Here is a 16,495-nt window from a genome sequence, read left to right on the forward strand (position 1 = left end):
GTAGCCCGCTAGTTTTTTCCACGGTTCATCGTAAGGCGCTATGCTACGCAGGCCTCGAGTCGTGTCCCACTGCTTCACAGCTGCGCTCGTCCGCTCGAGAACCGGCATTTGCTCGACGCGTATCTCGGCAAACTCGAGGAAGGCGGCGGACCCATCGCGGTGGACCGGTCGGCTTACTGTGCGGCTGTGCCTCTCTCTCACGTGCCTGTGTGCGTGTGGTGTGTGCATCGGGCATGTGCGACAGTGCGAGGGTGTTTCGTTCCGGTGCGGCCCGAGCCCGAGTCGGACGCCGACGCGCAGCCCGGGCAAATCCGCACCGTATATATCTGTGGGCCGCCTCCTTTCACCCGTAGGCCGCACCGCAGCCCCGCACCGCCTTTCACCGTTCCGTTCCGTTCCGTCCCATCCCCGTTCCCGTGCAGCACTAAACACAACCCTGCCGTGCGCCCAACCCCGTGCCGCGCGCGCGACTATGGCGGCGGCGACCGGCGCAGGCGCGGTGAGCGAGGGGATGCGTCGGCTCACGCAGCTCTCGCTCGTCTCCAAGGTCTGCTCGGAGCTGGAGTCCCACCTCGGCGTCGCCGACCGCGTCCTCGCCGAGTTCGTCGTCGACCTCGGCCGCGCCTCCGCCTCCGCCGCGGCCTTCGCCGCCGCGCTCAGGGACCACGGCTCCGAGCTGCCGGACTACCTCGTCCGCTCCCTCCACGCTGTCATCACCGCCATCCCCGACACCGCCCCGGCCCCCGCTGTCCCCGCATCCCGTGGTGCCCACGGTACAGGGGCGCGCGTTGACAGGGCGGCGGGGGAGGACGAGGACCACGAGCCGGAGCTGCACCAGGTGCGCCGGGGGAGGGTCACCCGCGTGGCCGACGCCGGGTGCTTCGTCCGCCTCGACGGCGGCCGCGAGGGCCTCGTGCACGTCTCCCAGATGCCCGGCCGCCGCCGCGCTGGCGCCACCGTTACGCGCGGCCAGGAGGTGTTCGTCAGGGTCGCCTCGGTGGACGGCGCCAAGCTGGGGCTGTCGATGCGAGACGTCGATCAGGATACCGGGAGGGATCTCCTGCCGATGCGTCGAAACCCTGGGAAGGAGGACGCGCCGAGGGCCAATCCGCCAGCTGATCGCGCTGGAGCCGCTGGGAGGAGGAAGGGGGTTTCTGGGATTTTCGTTCCCGATGAGGACGAGGGCGAGGCTGGTCCTGCGCCGCGCAGGCCAACTAGGCGGATGACCTCGCCGGAGAGGTGGGAGGTGAAGCAGCTGATTGCGTCGGGGGTGTTGGATGCCAAGGACTACCCGGTGTTGGATGAGGATGATCAGGGGATGTTTTACCAGGAGGAAGAAGTGGAGGAGCTTGAGATTGAACTCAATGAGGATGAGCCGGCGTTCTTGCGGGGAAAAGGGCGATCCTCGGCTGACATGTCTCCGGTGAGGATTTCTATGAATCCTGAGGGGTCGATGAGCCGTGCGGCGGCACTGCAGTCTGCGCTTATTAAGGAGAGGCGTGATATTCGCACCCAGGAGCAAAGAGGAATGGTTGATGCAATCCCCAAGGACCTTAACCGGTCATGGGAGGATCCCATGTCAAGTGGTGGAAGGTATCTGATGCAGGAGCTGATGGGCACTGGACTATCAGCACAGAGTGTGCCGGAATGGAAGATGACATATGGGAAGGCTGGTACATATGGGCAGAAGTCGAGGCTTTCGATTCAGGAGCAGAGACAAAGCCTTCCAATATTCAGGCTGAAAAAGGAGCTGATCAATGCTGTTAATGACAACCAAGTTTTGGTGGTTATCGGCGAGACTGGCTCAGGGAAAACAACCCAGGTTACGCAATACCTTGCCGAGGCAGGATATACTACAAAGGGAAAGATTGCGTGTACTCAACCTCGCAGGGTTGCTGCAGAGTCAATTGCAAAGCGAGTAGCAGAGGAGGTTGGCTGTCGAGTGGGTGAGGAAGTTGGTTATTCTATACGCTTTGATGACTGCACAGGACCTGAAACTGTCATCAAGTACATGACAGACGGCATGCTCCTACGTGAGATTTTGATGGATGGAGACCTGTCTTCTTATTCAGTGGTCATGCTTGATGAGGCACATGAGAGAACCATCTACACAGACATTCTCTTCAGTTTGCTAAAGCAGCTAATTAAGCGGAGAAGTGACCTCAAGTTAATAGTCACTTCAGCCACTCTTGATGCAGAGAAGTTCTCTGGTTATTTTTTTGATTGCAATATTTTCACAATTCCTGGAAGAACGTTTCCAGTTGAGATACTGCATACAAAACAGCCAGAGAGTGACTACATGGATGCTGCACTGATCACGGTATTGCAGATCCATCTGACTGAACCCGAAGGAGATATCCTATTGTTCCTGACTGGCCAGGAAGAGATTGATCATGCTTGCGAACGTCTCCATGAGAGGATGAAGGCATTCGGTGGGGACATACCAGAGCTGATAATTTGTCCTGTGTACAGTGCTCTTCCTACCGAAGTTCAATCAAAGATATTCGAACAGGCTCCTCCTGGTAAGAGGAAGGTGGTCGTGGCCACCAACATAGCGGAAGCATCTATTACCATAGATGGCATTTACTATGTTGTTGACCCCGGCTTCGCAAAGCTAAATGTTTATAACCCAAAACTAGGGCTGGATTCACTGGTTATCACCCTGATCTCTCAGGCGTCAGCTAAGCAAAGAGCAGGGCGTGCTGGGCGTACAGGTCCAGGTAAATGTTACCGTCTATACACTGAGAGTGCCTATCGCAATGAAATGCCACCAACAACGACTCCAGAAATTCAGAGGGCCAACTTGGGGTCGACGGTTCTTAATATGAAGGCAATGGGAATAAATGACCTTTTGTCATTTGACTTCATGGATCCTCCAGCATCTCAAGCACTCATATCAGCTATGGAACAACTGTACAGTCTTGGTGCCTTAGATGAAGAGGGTCTTCTTACCAGGCTAGGGAGAAAGATGGCCGAATTTCCACAAGAACCACCTCTTTCTAAGATGCTCCTTGCTAGTGTAGACCTTGGATGCAGTGACGAAATACTGACAATCATTGCAATGATTCAAACTGGGAACATATTCTATCGACCAAGGGAGAAGCAAGCACAAGCAGATCGGAAAAGATCTAACTTTTTCCAGCTGGAAGGTGATCATCTCACCCTACTCACTGTGTATGAGGCATGGAAGGCAAAGGGGTTTTCAGGACCATGGTGTGTTGAGAATTTCATTCAGGTAAACTCACTAAGGAGGGCACAGGACGTGAGGAAACAGCTTCTTGAGATTATGGACAAGTTCAAGCTCAATGTCATCTCTGCCGGGAACAATTCCACCAAGATAGGGAAAGCCCTTGCCGCTGGATTCTTCTTCCACGCTGCAAGGAAGGACCCCAGTGGAGGGTACCGTACCCTCGCTGATCATCAGCAGGTTTATATCCACCCGAGCAGTGCTCTCTTTCACCAGCAGCCACAGTGGGTGATCTACCATGAAATTGTTATGACAACGAAAGAGTATATGAGGGAGGTCACGGCGGTGGATCCAAGATGGTTAGTAGAGTTGGCACCGAGGTTCTATAGGTCGGCGGACCCAATGAAGATCAGTAAGCGAAAGCGCCAAGAAAGGATCGAGCCTTTGTACGATAGATACAATGAGCCCAACTCGTGGCGCCTGAGCAAGCGGCGCTGGTGATTTTTCATCATTTCTTGCAGATCTTTGATGTAATGCTACTGTAGTGTACATATTAAGGTGCTCTTTTAATGCATATGCTCGGATGATTGCAATGCATGAGATATGTAATAGTTTTCTCTTCTTAAAGTTGTAAGGCTTATAAGGAGTACTTTGTTCCCTTTTGAACAGGACGCCAAATGATGATGAGCTTATCACAGTGATTTGCTTGTTTTCTGCTGCTGCTGCTGCTGGTTTGATTGAAACTGATTGGATGTTTATTACAGTGTGGTTACACATTAAATCTGGGTATCCTTATATGTAGCAAAAACTATCATATTTGAGAAGATACCTCTTATGACTGGATCTGTGATGATATACAACAGGTTGAAAGATGGACCAATGAGGTACTGATTTTAGGTCTGGTGTTGTCCTTGTATTAGCCTTTTGCTGTTTGAGCTTATAGCTTTGTAGGAACCTTCTGTTTCGATGTGCTCCGATCTGTGTTTCCTTTGGCTGGATTGTTGAACTATTCTTGAACAATAAAATGCTAGTTTCATGATTATTGGTGCCAGATTCTGGAGGTTATGTTTTTGTCTTACATCTTCATTTTTTAAATGCCAGGCTCCAACACCATTGTGTTTTATGCTCAGTTAGATCCTGCTGTTGCTGGAGCTGTGCACTGATGCTTTATTTTCCATCTTGTGCTGCATTTGGATGGCTGGTTAAAGATTACAGAAGCTCTGTGAGACAAATACCATGCAGAGACAGTTGTTGCTTCAGTTGTTCATTTATTTTCTGCTTTCCCCCTCTGTTCACTCTTTGCTGACCCCTGACCTGGCTTTTACGCACAAATTCCTCCTGTAGATCACAGGTTGCACCGAACAGAAGTTCAAATCATGTAGAGGTATGAAGCTGCAGTCTGAAATTTGAAAGTATTCATCTTGCTTAAGATGAATTTCTGCAAGACAGTGAAAGCTGCAGCGCATCAGAAAGGCTGCAAAACTCTCCATGGCCGCTGCAACCGCGGGCTAGGCATGATCCTGCTGGCAATGCCAATGGAGAGTACTCATCGATGACAGCCTTGGCACGGCTCAGGTGCCTTCCCTCGCGATCATTCTCATTGTCTAGTTCTCAGTTAAAAAACCAAAGTATCTATGCAGGTTCCCAGTTCAAAGAGGAAATCTATCAATCGTGGAAACTTTTATGTGCCTCCTTTTAGGCTTATAGGCACTTGACATTGCTTGGGGTTCTATGAGGCTCCGCAGACACTGGGCAACACAATGAGACCACACTTCTGATGTTATTGATCTTCAGAAAGTACTATGGGCAATGGGATTTGGCATTTGGTGGTTCATCAGACTTGCGGTTAGCAGAAGTGACTGCGCTAATCCCTTAAACTGTTCGATTACTGATTGCAACTTTTGGAGAATATGGCTGTGCGGTGGCACACGCTGATGCTGCTTCGTGTGCTCAATATGCCCAAACGCCCTGCCATTTATCTCCATATGTTCTCATTTAGGGCTCTTAACATGTGTTTGGAAGTTTCATTCTCAGTCCTCGTATTCTTTCCAACAAAATGATGTGTGATGAGTTTCTGTATATGGACTCTGGACTAAAAAAAATTCAGGACTCAGGAGGCATTCAACTTGACAGAAATACCAATTACATTTTCTTCTGTTTGTATCTTGTATGACTCATGAACTAAGGAAATGCTGACTAGACAATTCAGTTGTATACTGAATATCATCATCTAATGCTTGAGGTACACCAAAACTTCAGTGTTACTCTTTATTACTCTTGTTGATTTTCTTAGTGACTTAGTTTATATGATCTTGTAAGATGTAACCTAAACAAAGGAATCAATCTATCTGTGAGTAGGCTGTTGATTCAAGAGGGAAACCCTAAGCATGAAGAAAGGTATAAGTTACTGCAGGAAGAAAGAAGTCACCCGAGTCTCCTGAGATCACCACAAGACCCATCTGGGAAGAAAAGACAAGAATGAAGTACAGAAGAAGCAAAGACCTAATCCTCTACATCTAATTTTCATGCTCCCCTTTCCATTTGCAGTAATGCATTGCTCATTTCTCTACTTATAGAGGAAGAGGATCATACATCAGCTTGGCTCAAGGATTACAAAGTGAGGAAAGAGATCTGAAAAGGTAAATTTCCTATTCATAATTTCATCAACTTGTTCTGTCATTAGAATTTTAATGCAACATGGAGATCTTGTGAATACTTCATCAAACTTGTTCAATCTTGTGCTTTTCCATTGCTTGCACTTTCTGGTTCTTGTGCTGCTGCTTTATAACCTGTAATTTCAGGTTAGCTTGTTCTAGTGTCCTATTCTTCCATGTATGATTAAGGCCAACATACTATTAACATTAACATACTTACAGGTCCTAGATGCCTCAAAGAACACAAATGTTAGTTCTAATGTAAATTGTAGAACATTATGGCTTTCGTGTTAGACATAGAACACAATAGTTGCACATTAAGCTCCTAAAACAGAGCTTAAATTATGTAAGATCATGGGGGACATTTACTCATTGGTAAATTGTTTCTGCTTACGCAACTATTTTGTCTAGTTAATTATTAGTTGTATGCAACATCTGCTTGAACTGAGCCAATAGTTTCAGATGGCTATCTATTTCCCCCATTATCCATTCCCTCTAGTTTTGCCTTTCGAGCAATTGGGCTGCGCTTATTTTTGTCCATCTATCTTCTAGAGATGGCTGTCCCACAAGTTGACAAGAAAATGCTTGGTGAACTTGAAGCCATGGGATTCCCAACTGCTCGTTCAGTTAGGGCACTCCATTTTTCAGGTATGTATTTTCAAACAAACTTACTATGTACAGGTTTGCATCAATGTTTTTCTGTACCAAAGATAGGTTGATAATACACCAAATAGAAACTATGACATTTGGTCCCTTCTATGGTTGCAAAAGTTATGTTTGTGTATTTGTGCCCATCCAGCTATTCTTCCATGGTTTGTGTGTTTTCGCTATTCACTAATGGCATTGGCAGTTGATAGATATGCCATTTCATAAAAATGGAAATTATGCAAAGCTCTAGCAACATATTTGTTATAAATATTCAGTATATTATTTCTTTAGTACGTAGTTAAATGAATTGGAGAGGTAATAATATGTCTTGATCAGGTAATTCCAATCTTGAATCTGCTGTAAACTGGCTTCTGGAACATGAAAGTGACCCAGACATTGATCAGCTACCATTGGTAGGTTATTTCTTAACAATGAATATTCTTCATTAGCAGAAGTCCTTTCTCATGAGCATTACTCCGTGTTCTAAAATTATTCTCAATAGAGGGAACTGTAAGGGAGTGTTTGGTTGCTTGCTGGAGGTCGCCATGCCACAGCTGTGGCTCGTCATAGAAAACGAAGGCAGCTGCTTGGTTTGTAACGCACCTGAGGCTGCCACACAAAATCACAGTAGAAAAGTTGCCACATAGTGTGGCGGCGAAATTTCACGCCACAAGTGCGGCGCGCCGCACCTTGCCGCATCTTAGGCGTGGCAGGCGGTGGCTGGTAACCAAACAGGAAGAAGTTTTCACTTCATGCAATTTGACAGCAAGCTAGCCTGTACATATAAATAACCACGAATTATTTGGTTTGAGATTGTAGCTTGGAACCTTTTCAAATGTTTCTAATATGAGGCTGTGAAGCAACTGGCATCATAATACTTGACGCTATATTTATATTTTTCGATCAGGTTGTATAGTCATGTGAACATTACTGTCACAATGTCACTACATTTGAAACAATTTGTTTTGATTGGTCCCTTGTATGGTCTAGGTTCCAAGAGAAATAAGCATTGAATGTGGTGACACATCAAATGAAGTAAGAAATGACGTTCAAGAAACGAGGTTTGTTTCTGTTCCTTAAATGATTTCATAGAAGATTTTCTATGGAAACGTCATAGTACCATTTCAGTGGAAAAACTATCAAATCCCATTCACTAGGAAATGGAATTATCAAATGATTAGTGATCATGTTAGTTCTTGTAAATGTGCTTATGCATAATGTAAGTTTAATAGGAACAAGTCATTCAGTTAAATGCTTGTGTTCCTGATTTCCTGAATAGTCAGATATACTTGGGTGGCTCAATGCATGTATTGATCCACATTTCTTTTTCTTGCTATGTATGTTGTTGCAGTGTAAAATGTATGACATACTTGTCTTGCAGGGATACTGTAGAGGAGCAGAAACCTGAAGAACAGACTGAAACTGGAAGACAGAATGTACTTAGTTTCTTCTTTTTTGATATATCAAATATTTCCTTTAAAATTCCATACCATTTTTTTGAAGTAAAATTTCATACCATATTGAGTTACATGCACCGACAAATTTACCCAAAAGCTTAAGCTATGCAGAATGGTTGGAGTGTAATCATGCTTTTAACATTCAACAAGTTCGCTTACCAATATATTATGATTTAGTGTGTTGCTACCACTTGCTAGCATCTTTCTTTCAGCCTCATATGGGCTGGAATTAGTGTTCCATTCTTTGTAACATTTTTTGTCACACCCAAACTTCTCTCTTAGGAGTCATCCCAGTTGGAACGAGAACCAAATGCAGATGAACAGGAGGAACAATATAGAAAGAGGTGTGTACCTTCCTTTTCATTATTAGTAGTAAGCTGCTCGCATTTTGTTTATCACACATTCACCCTAGTAACACTTGTACTTCTCAGGATATTAGCACTATACAAGCAAAAACGAGACGAGGAAGGAAGAGCAAGAGGGCGAATACGAAATCAATTACAAGAGGATCAGGTATTGCGATTTTTTCATAATTCTGAGTAAAAATGTAATACGCACTACAGCAGGAAGTACAAAATGTGCTTTCTTGCACTGTCTTAAGTATATCCTGTGGCCATTTTCTTGTCCACTGAATGTTCCATATTGTTTCTATAGAGGGAGAGGATTCGAGCTGCTAAAGATCTTATGGAAGCAAAGCGAACTCTTGAGGAAAATCAAAGGAAGCGGTATGTTTCATATGCATGTCTCACATGCACTATTTCCAACTCCAGATTGCTTCTTGAAGAAGTGATATTTTTGTTTACCGTAGGATGATGGAAACTCGGATAGCAGATCAAGAGGAGGAGAAAAGAGCAAGAGAGAGAATACGACAGCGTATAGCAGATGATAAGGTCTGTTGCAGCATGCTAAAATTCTGCTTAATTTATACAAACAATTCTGTAGTCCTTACTGTAATTTTTTTCTGCATGCTCATAATTCATCCAATAAATCCTTTATTTTTTTGACATTTTTATTATCTTGGATTTCCGCATTGAAAAAATCGCCACTCTATGTTTATCAGAGTCAGATGAAACATCGCAGCCTTTCTTTATATTTTTTGTGCACTGTGTAGATTTTATTAAACCAAGTAGTTCCCATTGGTTACGATCAAGGTTACCTTTAAATCATGAATTGTGTTCAAGGTCGCTTGCTGTCACAAAAGTGACGTCATTTTCTTATTCTTTAGCAGCTGCATCTCATTTGTCTATTTCCTTCAAAGTTTTCCAGTGATATGCGTCCCGATGCCTGAGTCTTATCCTTCTGTGCAGGCAGAAAGAAGGAGAAGGCTTGGTTTGCCGCAGGAAAATCCTAGTGCTTCAGCTGCAGTCATAACGCCCACAAAGGTAGAAATGTCTTTCTACCATACTTCTACATCTCATGAGTGAAACCTCCAAGCACATTCGTCACATACATTTTTAACTGCAGGTAAAACATGTCGAACGCGTCGTAACATCAGAACAGCTGAGAAACTGCCTGCGAACTCTGAAGAAGAATCACAAGGTATAAAATGATCCCTTGCAGATGCTAATTTTGGTCCATCTTGCTCTTAGTATTTCAACTGGCACAGAAGCATTGGCGATGCTGAATATGATGCTTTGTGAATATACTTGGTTTAGATCAATGTTCCAGGCATGCTCAGCATTTGCCTTTCTTAGCCTGTCTTTTGATCTAATATAGGATGGGTGTCGTTGTGTTTCACAAAAAAATTGCTTGTCACTAAACAAATACAGAAATACGACTGGATAAGGCATTAGATCTCTATGTTACTCAGACACCACAAATCATTGATGAATGTTTTTTTCCTACACCTTACTTGTAGGAGGACCCTGCTGCAGTCACAAGAGCGTACCAAATATTGCTCAAGATCGTTGCCAACATAGTAAAGAACCCAGAAGAGGAAAAGTTCAGGAGGATCCGGCTCAGCAACCCTGTTTTCAAGGTAGAAACCAAGAGGACCAGGCGCACCCTGTATTTTTCAGAATGATCTGATCTCATCTCACCCCCATATCTTCAATTCACACATCGTGCTCTCTGCAACAACAGGACAGGGTGGGCAGCCTGCAAGGTGGCGTGGAGTTCCTGGAGCTGTGCGGGTTCCAGCGGCTCAGCGCCATGGGCTACCTGGTGATGCCGAGGGACAAGATCGACATGGCGCTCCTCAACGCCGCCGGGGTCGAGATCGCGTCGGCCATGGAGAACCCCTACTTCGGGCTGCTCTCCAAGTGAACGGAACGGCCATCATCGCTGCTTTCCTACGAGCCCATGATACTGCTATGGATGTACAGCACTATCACTCGAATGGGCTTTAAACTGTAACGGATCGGCCCGTCACGGCTTGACGTCCCTGTCGCCGGTGACGTTGTACAGAGTAACCCCCGGCGAAAATATAAACGTGTCACAAGGCCATGCGTGAAGTGAATTGGAGAATCTCATTCAGGATAAAGCGAAATGCACCATGCACAATGGTGTAGGGTAGGGGATGGTGCATTTGTGTTTTCGAGTACTCGGGTTCCTCACCGTACGAGGGCACTTCGGCAGGCAGGCCTGAGGCCAGGGCCAGCCATGGTGACATAGTGCTGTTGAGGGTGGTCCGGGCTGCAACTTTCATGTTTGGCGCACCTAGCCCAACTTCGGAGCCTGGCCCGCACGAGATCTAAAGTACCTTGGGCTCCCTTCGTTACTTCACGCACCGGCTCGCTCGGGCTCCATCGAGCGCTCCGTCCTTCTCCCTTCCCTCACCTTCCGCTCCTCTCCACAACATCCGGCGCCGGCACCGGCACAGGCACGGCCAGCGTGTGCACCACCTTATTGTCCTCCACGTCCTCCGGTTGCGCCTCCCTCGCCGCAGCGCGCGCCTCGCTCATGGACCCGCCTATCCTCTACCCGTTCCAGGAGCTCGCCGCCGCTACCAACAGCTTCCTCATGAAAGCGCGCAGGCGGGGTGTCGGCGTCGCTCGCTGCGGCGGCGCCGGGAAATCGGAAAAGGGATTCGAGGTCCGCCGGACAAGCTGTCGACCGGTAGAGTGATTAGGGTTTTCGTTTACAAAGTTGTTCGATAATCCTCTCCCCTTCTCTACTTCTACTGCTCACTGATGGGCTTGGGCTCACAAATATTACATACCCAATCTAGGCCGGTCACTCTTTGGTTCATGGGCCTCCTGCGAACACTCCTTCTGGGCCCAGAGCTTACTGTGTGTGGCGCCGTGACACCCCCCCTCTCCTTGCGATCCGGCATGTCCCCAGGCCGGCGCAAAAGGAAAGTGTTGCCGTATGGCCTCTGCATCTTCCCAGGTAGCAAGATCGGCATCCAGGCCGGACCACTTGATGAGGAGTTGAACGACCGCACCTGTACGTCGGGGATGGAGTCGACGCTGTAGAACCGCCTCAGGAACTTGCAAGCCTTCATCAGATTCGGGAGGTTCCACCGAGATCGGAAACTTGGTGGACGGTGCAGCTTTGAGGAGGGAGACGTGGAATACCGGATGAACAGACGACGACTCCGACAGGTCCAGCTTGTAGGCAACAGCTCCAATCTTCTCCAGCACCTTGTATGGTCCGAAATAACGAAAGGAGAGCTTCTGATGGGCACGAGGAGCAAGCGACGCTTGGACGTAGGGCTGGAGCTTGAGGAACACCATGTCGCCGATGTTGAAGGATCTCTCAGAACGGTTCTTGTCAGCATACAGCTTCATGCGTTGTTGAGCTCGGAGAAGATGTTGGCGAACCAAATCAAGCATAGTGGAACGCTCAGTAAGCATGGACTCAACATCAGGTATAGAGGATGCTTCAGGAGGAGAAAGTCCGAAGTGGCGAGGAGGGTGTCCATACAGTACCTCGAATGGCGACCTGTTGAGGGAAGAATGGAGACTGGTGTTATACCAATACTCCGCCAGGCTGATCCACCGCAGCCACTGCTTGGGGCAGGAGTGGACAAAGCACCGGAGAAAGGCTTCGAGGCACTGGTTCACCCGTTCCGTCTGGCCATCTGATTGAGGATGGTAGGCAGAGATCATGCATAGTTTGGTTTTGGCCAAACGGAACAGCTCCTTCCAGAAGTGGCTGGTGAAGATGCGGTCGCGGTCGGAGATGATGTGGGATGGCATGCCATGTAAGCGGTAAATATGGTCAAGGAAGACCTGAGCCACTTGTTGAGCTGTGAATGGGTGAAGGAGAGGCACGAAGTGGGCAAACTTGCTGAACTTGTCGACGACGACCATGACGCAATTAGCTGCTCCCGAGCGGGGCAGCCATTCGATGAAGTCCATTGAGATGACTTGCCATGACTCCGCTGGAACAGGCAATGGAGAAAGTAATCCCGGGTACTTTGCATGATTGGGCTTGGCCTGCAACTGGTTGTACAAGAGGCAACTAGTGTTTTGATGTCAGACTTCATACCCCTCCAAGCAAACAACTTCTTGATCCGGGCGTAGGTAACAGGGAACCCTGAATGGCCACCGATAGCACTGGAATGCAATGCTTCAAAGACTTTCAGATAGAGATTCTTGTTGTCACCCACCCAAATGCGATCTCCAATGTGAATAACACCACTGATCAGAGAATAAGGTGGATGGGAATCACAGTTGAGGGCTAGATCCTACAACAGCTTGCGAGAGGTGGGATCAGAATCATAGCTAGCCACCACATCTGACAACCATGTTGGGGAAGCAGTAGAAATGGCATTGAGCTGGTCTGGAGGCAAGGGATGCCATGAAAGAGCATCTACTGCCAAGTTTGAAGCCCCTGGTTTATAGATAACCCTGAACTGCAGTCCCACAAGCTTGGTGTATAGCTTCATTTGCCATGGCGTCTGCAATCGCTGCTCAGTAATATGCATGAGGCTTCGTTGGTCAGTGTAGATAGTGAACTCGCCATGTTGTAAGTAGGATCTCCATTGGTCCATAGCCACAAGAATAGCTAGGTATTCCTTCTCATAAGTAGACAAGCCACGCGAACGAGGGCCAAGTGACTTACTAACAAAGGCCAAGGGGTGACCATCTTGAAGGAGGACTGCCCCAATACCGCCATCACTTGCATTAGTCTGCAGCTGGAAGAGCTTGGAAAAATCAGGTAGGGCCAGAACTGGAGCTTTAGTGAGAGCCTGCTTCAGAGTGTCAAAGGCGACAGTATGGTTGGTAGTCCAAATAAAGAGCACACCCTTCTTAAGCAGATCTGTCAAAGGCCTGGCAATCACAGCATAGTGCTTAACAAACTTGTGATAATACCCTATGAGTCCGAGAAAGCTGTGGAGCTGCTTGACATCAGATGGCTGCGGCCAGGCTTGCACAGTGGCAACCTTGGATGGATCTATGGAGACTCCTTGTGCACTGACCACATGACCCAAGTAGTTGATAGATTGCTGAGCAAAGCGGCATTTGGATAATTTAACTAGCCACTGATCCTTGGAGAGTAGCTCAAAAACTTGAGACAGGTGCTGAACATGGTCTTCATAAGAGGCGCTGTACACTAGGATGTCATCGAAGAACACCAAGGCACACTTGCGAAGGAGGGGATGTAAAGTATTGTTCATGGCTCCTTGAAATGAACTTGGGGCGCCAGTTAGGCCGAAGGACATAACAGTGTACTCGAACTAGCCCCAATGGGTCTAGAAAGCAGTCTTGTGTTCTTCCCCAGGTGCAAGGCGGATCTGGTTGAAACCGTCCCTTAGATCCAAACAAGAGAACCAGCGAGCCCCGGATAGTTCATCCAAAAGTTCATCGATGATCGGAATGGGAAATTTGCTCTTCACAGTGAGTGCGTTGAGTTGGCGGTAATTGACGCAAAAATGCTAGCTGTTGTCCTTCTTCCTGACCAAGAGAACTGGCAAAGAGAAAGCACTGGTACTGGGGCAAATGAAGCCAAACTGCAGCATCTCTGTCACCTGAGCCTCAATCTCTGTCTTAAAGGCTGGCGAGTAGTGATAAGGGCGGGCAAAAACCGGTTGAGCTCCTAGAATGAGGGGAATGGAGTGGTCACAGGCCCGTCGTGGAGGCAGGTCGGTTGGCAACTTGAACAAGTGCTGATACTAAGACAACAGTGCTTGAATCTCCAGCATGTCACTGTGCACTGATGGAGTGAATGCAGGTTCTTCAGCGGACAACTGATGTAGCTGAACGACAGAATAAGGAAGCTGCACCGAAGGACTACCATATAACACCACAGTGTTGGGACCATAAGGAATATGGACCCAGCGTTGAAGCCAATGGACCTTCATAGGAGAGAATGCCTGTAGCCAATCCATCCCTAGAATCATGTCATATGTGCCAATGGGAATGAGTTTGAGAGTAGAATGGAAAACATATCCTTGAATAGACCACTCTGCATACGGAATTTGCGTTGAACAAGAGACTGACCCGCCATCAGCAATCTGCACAGAAGAAGGAACTGACTGCCAAGTGGGTATCCAAAAAGGAGTTGGTGCTCCTAGAATCTAACAAGATGGTGATACTCTTGCCTTGGAGCATGCCTTGAAATTGCAGGGTGTGAGGGTGGAATGACGGAGAAACCGCAGCAGCAGACAGGAGCATGAAGGACTGATTTGCCGTAATAGGAGTATTGGGCTCTGAACTGTCTGTCTCGATGAAGAGATCTTCGCAAAGATTCCATACCTCCTATAAGGCATGCAGTTGGAGAGCTGGAGAACATTTGTGGCCCTAGTGCCATTTCTCTCCACAGCGCATACAGAGGCCACGGGCTTTCCTATAAGAATGGAGGGACTGCAACTTAAGATCCACTGAAACTCTGTGGAAGTCTAGACAATGTCTTCAAGAGGTTGCTTTGGTTTTGGTGGCACGGGAGGAGCAGGTAGAGCCAGTCGTTGGGGAGGCGCAGGAAGCGGCAATGGCCCCCGAGGTGCCACCGACTTCAGGAAGGCGGGAGCATCAGTACGCTAGAACTCCCATCGGCGCAACGGCTCGATAGCCTCCACCTGCAAAAGGGCAAGCGAGCAAGCAGCATCGAGATCGGTGGGTCGTTGAACAAGAACAACAGAACAGATATCATCGCGGAGACCATCGATGAAGCGGGTGGTGTAGGAAAGAGTATCTGGGTTAGGAGTGTAAGCCGAGAGTTGCTCAATAAGATCAACAAATTAATCGACATATTCTTGAATTGAGGCGGTTTGCTTAATGTGGAATAGTTGGTGGATGAGAAGTTCATGTTGATCGTGGCAGAAACGCTCGTGGACCAAAGCACAGAAGTCGTGCCAACCAATGTGTTCGAGGCGGTGAGCAATGGATTGAATCCAGCGCTTGGCTGCATCGGTGAATTGCATCGTAGCTACACGAACCCACATGGATTGATCAACGAAGTACATATCAAAGTAGGAATGGGCCTGAGTGATCCATAGTTGGGGGTAGTACCATCGAATTGGGGAAAATGGATTTTGGGTAACTGGCCGAGGTGGGAGGATTGGGGGTGGAGTGGAGACGGATCTGGTGGTTGGGGAGGAAGGTGGGCATCCACGACGTTGAAAGTAGGGTTGGGATTGGGAGGGGGACGGGGTTATGGAGCTGAATGAGGAGGGGGATCTGGGGAGCGACACATACCATTGGCTGGGGTTGGAGCTATGGTTGTGACCAACCCATAGCCCCTCTCCCGTGTAGTCGATTCGACATGGTGCCCGCTAGGCCAGTCGGTCAGAGTCCCGGTAGATGAGTGCGTGGCGACCAACTCCAGCTATCGTAGGGTGCCTGATGTAGGTAGCTCCTCTGCAGCTCGACCACCCCTCGACCAGAGGTTCTTCACCTCCGAGCGAAGATCGTAGATTAGGCCGTCCACCTCCGGGCGCCAACTGACGAGCTCCTCCACGGTGGTCTCGACGGTGGCTACCCTGTTGTTGCGCTCGTTGTTGATCCCGTGGATGCGGATCAGCTCGAGATCCACCATCCGCTACTTGAGGTCAGAGATTCGCTCATCGAAGTGGCCCCCCAGTTGTCGGCAACGACGGCGGTGGTGTACTGTGCCGAGGCAAACTCCTCCAGCGACTTGATGCGATGGTCCACCGCCTCGTCCCGCTCCTGGAGCTCCGATGTCGCCTCCTCGAAGTGGCGCTCCCATCGACCGCTAGAATCGGCGCGGAGGTCGTCGATCCGCTTGAGAACTTCATCGAAGAGGGAGCGCACGTTTGGATCCATGACTCCCCTAGCGCGCTAGAGACGAGTGAAGTGGGGGTGTGGCTCCGGCGGATCCAGCCCTTGGAGGCGCCGGATCGATGGCTCTGGTACCAAGTTGTCGACGTCGCTCGCTGCGGCAGCGCCGGGAAATCAGAAAAGGGATTCGAGGTCCGCCGGACAGGCTGTCGACCGGTAGAGTGATTAGGGTTTTCATTTACAGAGTTGTTGTTCGATAATCCTCTCCCCTTCTCTACTTCTATTGCTCACTGATGGGCTTGCGCTCACAAATATTACAAACCCAATCTGGGTCGGTCGCTCTTTGGTTCATGGGCCTCCTGCGAACACTCCTTCTGGGCCTAGAGCTTACTGTGTGTGGCGCCATGACATGGGGCCGCCTAC

General features: G+C 48.4%; 2 protein-coding genes across 3 annotated transcripts; both read left to right on the forward strand.

Annotated features, from left to right (window-relative positions):
- Nucleotides 1–232: 232 nt before the first annotated feature.
- LOC136476909 (probable pre-mRNA-splicing factor ATP-dependent RNA helicase DEAH5) lies at nt 233–3,901 on the forward strand. The gene is made up of 2 exons (XM_066474890.1): nt 233–3,745; nt 3,857–3,901. Exon 1 carries the CDS (start codon nt 473–475, stop codon nt 3,686–3,688), a length of 3,216 nt encoding a protein of 1,071 aa, XP_066330987.1. The 5' UTR covers nt 233–472; the 3' UTR covers nt 3,689–3,745; nt 3,857–3,901.
- A 39-nt stretch (nt 3,902–3,940) lies between these two features.
- LOC136476910 (uncharacterized) lies at nt 3,941–10,492 on the forward strand. Of its 2 annotated transcripts, none has more exons than XM_066474891.1 (15): nt 3,941–4,071; nt 4,289–5,429; nt 5,546–5,826; nt 6,394–6,489; nt 6,826–6,902; nt 7,480–7,550; nt 7,841–7,925; nt 8,229–8,290; nt 8,378–8,459; nt 8,601–8,671; nt 8,755–8,836; nt 9,254–9,328; nt 9,411–9,485; nt 9,805–9,924; nt 10,029–10,492. In XM_066474891.1, exons 4-15 carry the CDS (start codon nt 6,396–6,398, stop codon nt 10,209–10,211), a joined length of 1,077 nt encoding a protein of 358 aa, XP_066330988.1. In that variant the 5' UTR covers nt 3,941–4,071; nt 4,289–5,429; nt 5,546–5,826; nt 6,394–6,395; the 3' UTR covers nt 10,212–10,492. The 2 variants fall into 2 exon arrangements, with proteins under 2 accessions (XP_066330988.1, XP_066330989.1); XM_066474892.1 differs by having other exon boundaries at nt 7,871–7,925.
- Nucleotides 10,493–16,495: the final 6,003 nt, after the last annotated feature.

The sequence above is a fragment of the Miscanthus floridulus genome, chromosome 8, assembly GCF_019320115.1.
Source record: "Miscanthus floridulus cultivar M001 chromosome 8, ASM1932011v1, whole genome shotgun sequence".
NCBI lineage: Eukaryota > Viridiplantae > Streptophyta > Magnoliopsida > Poales > Poaceae > Miscanthus > Miscanthus floridulus.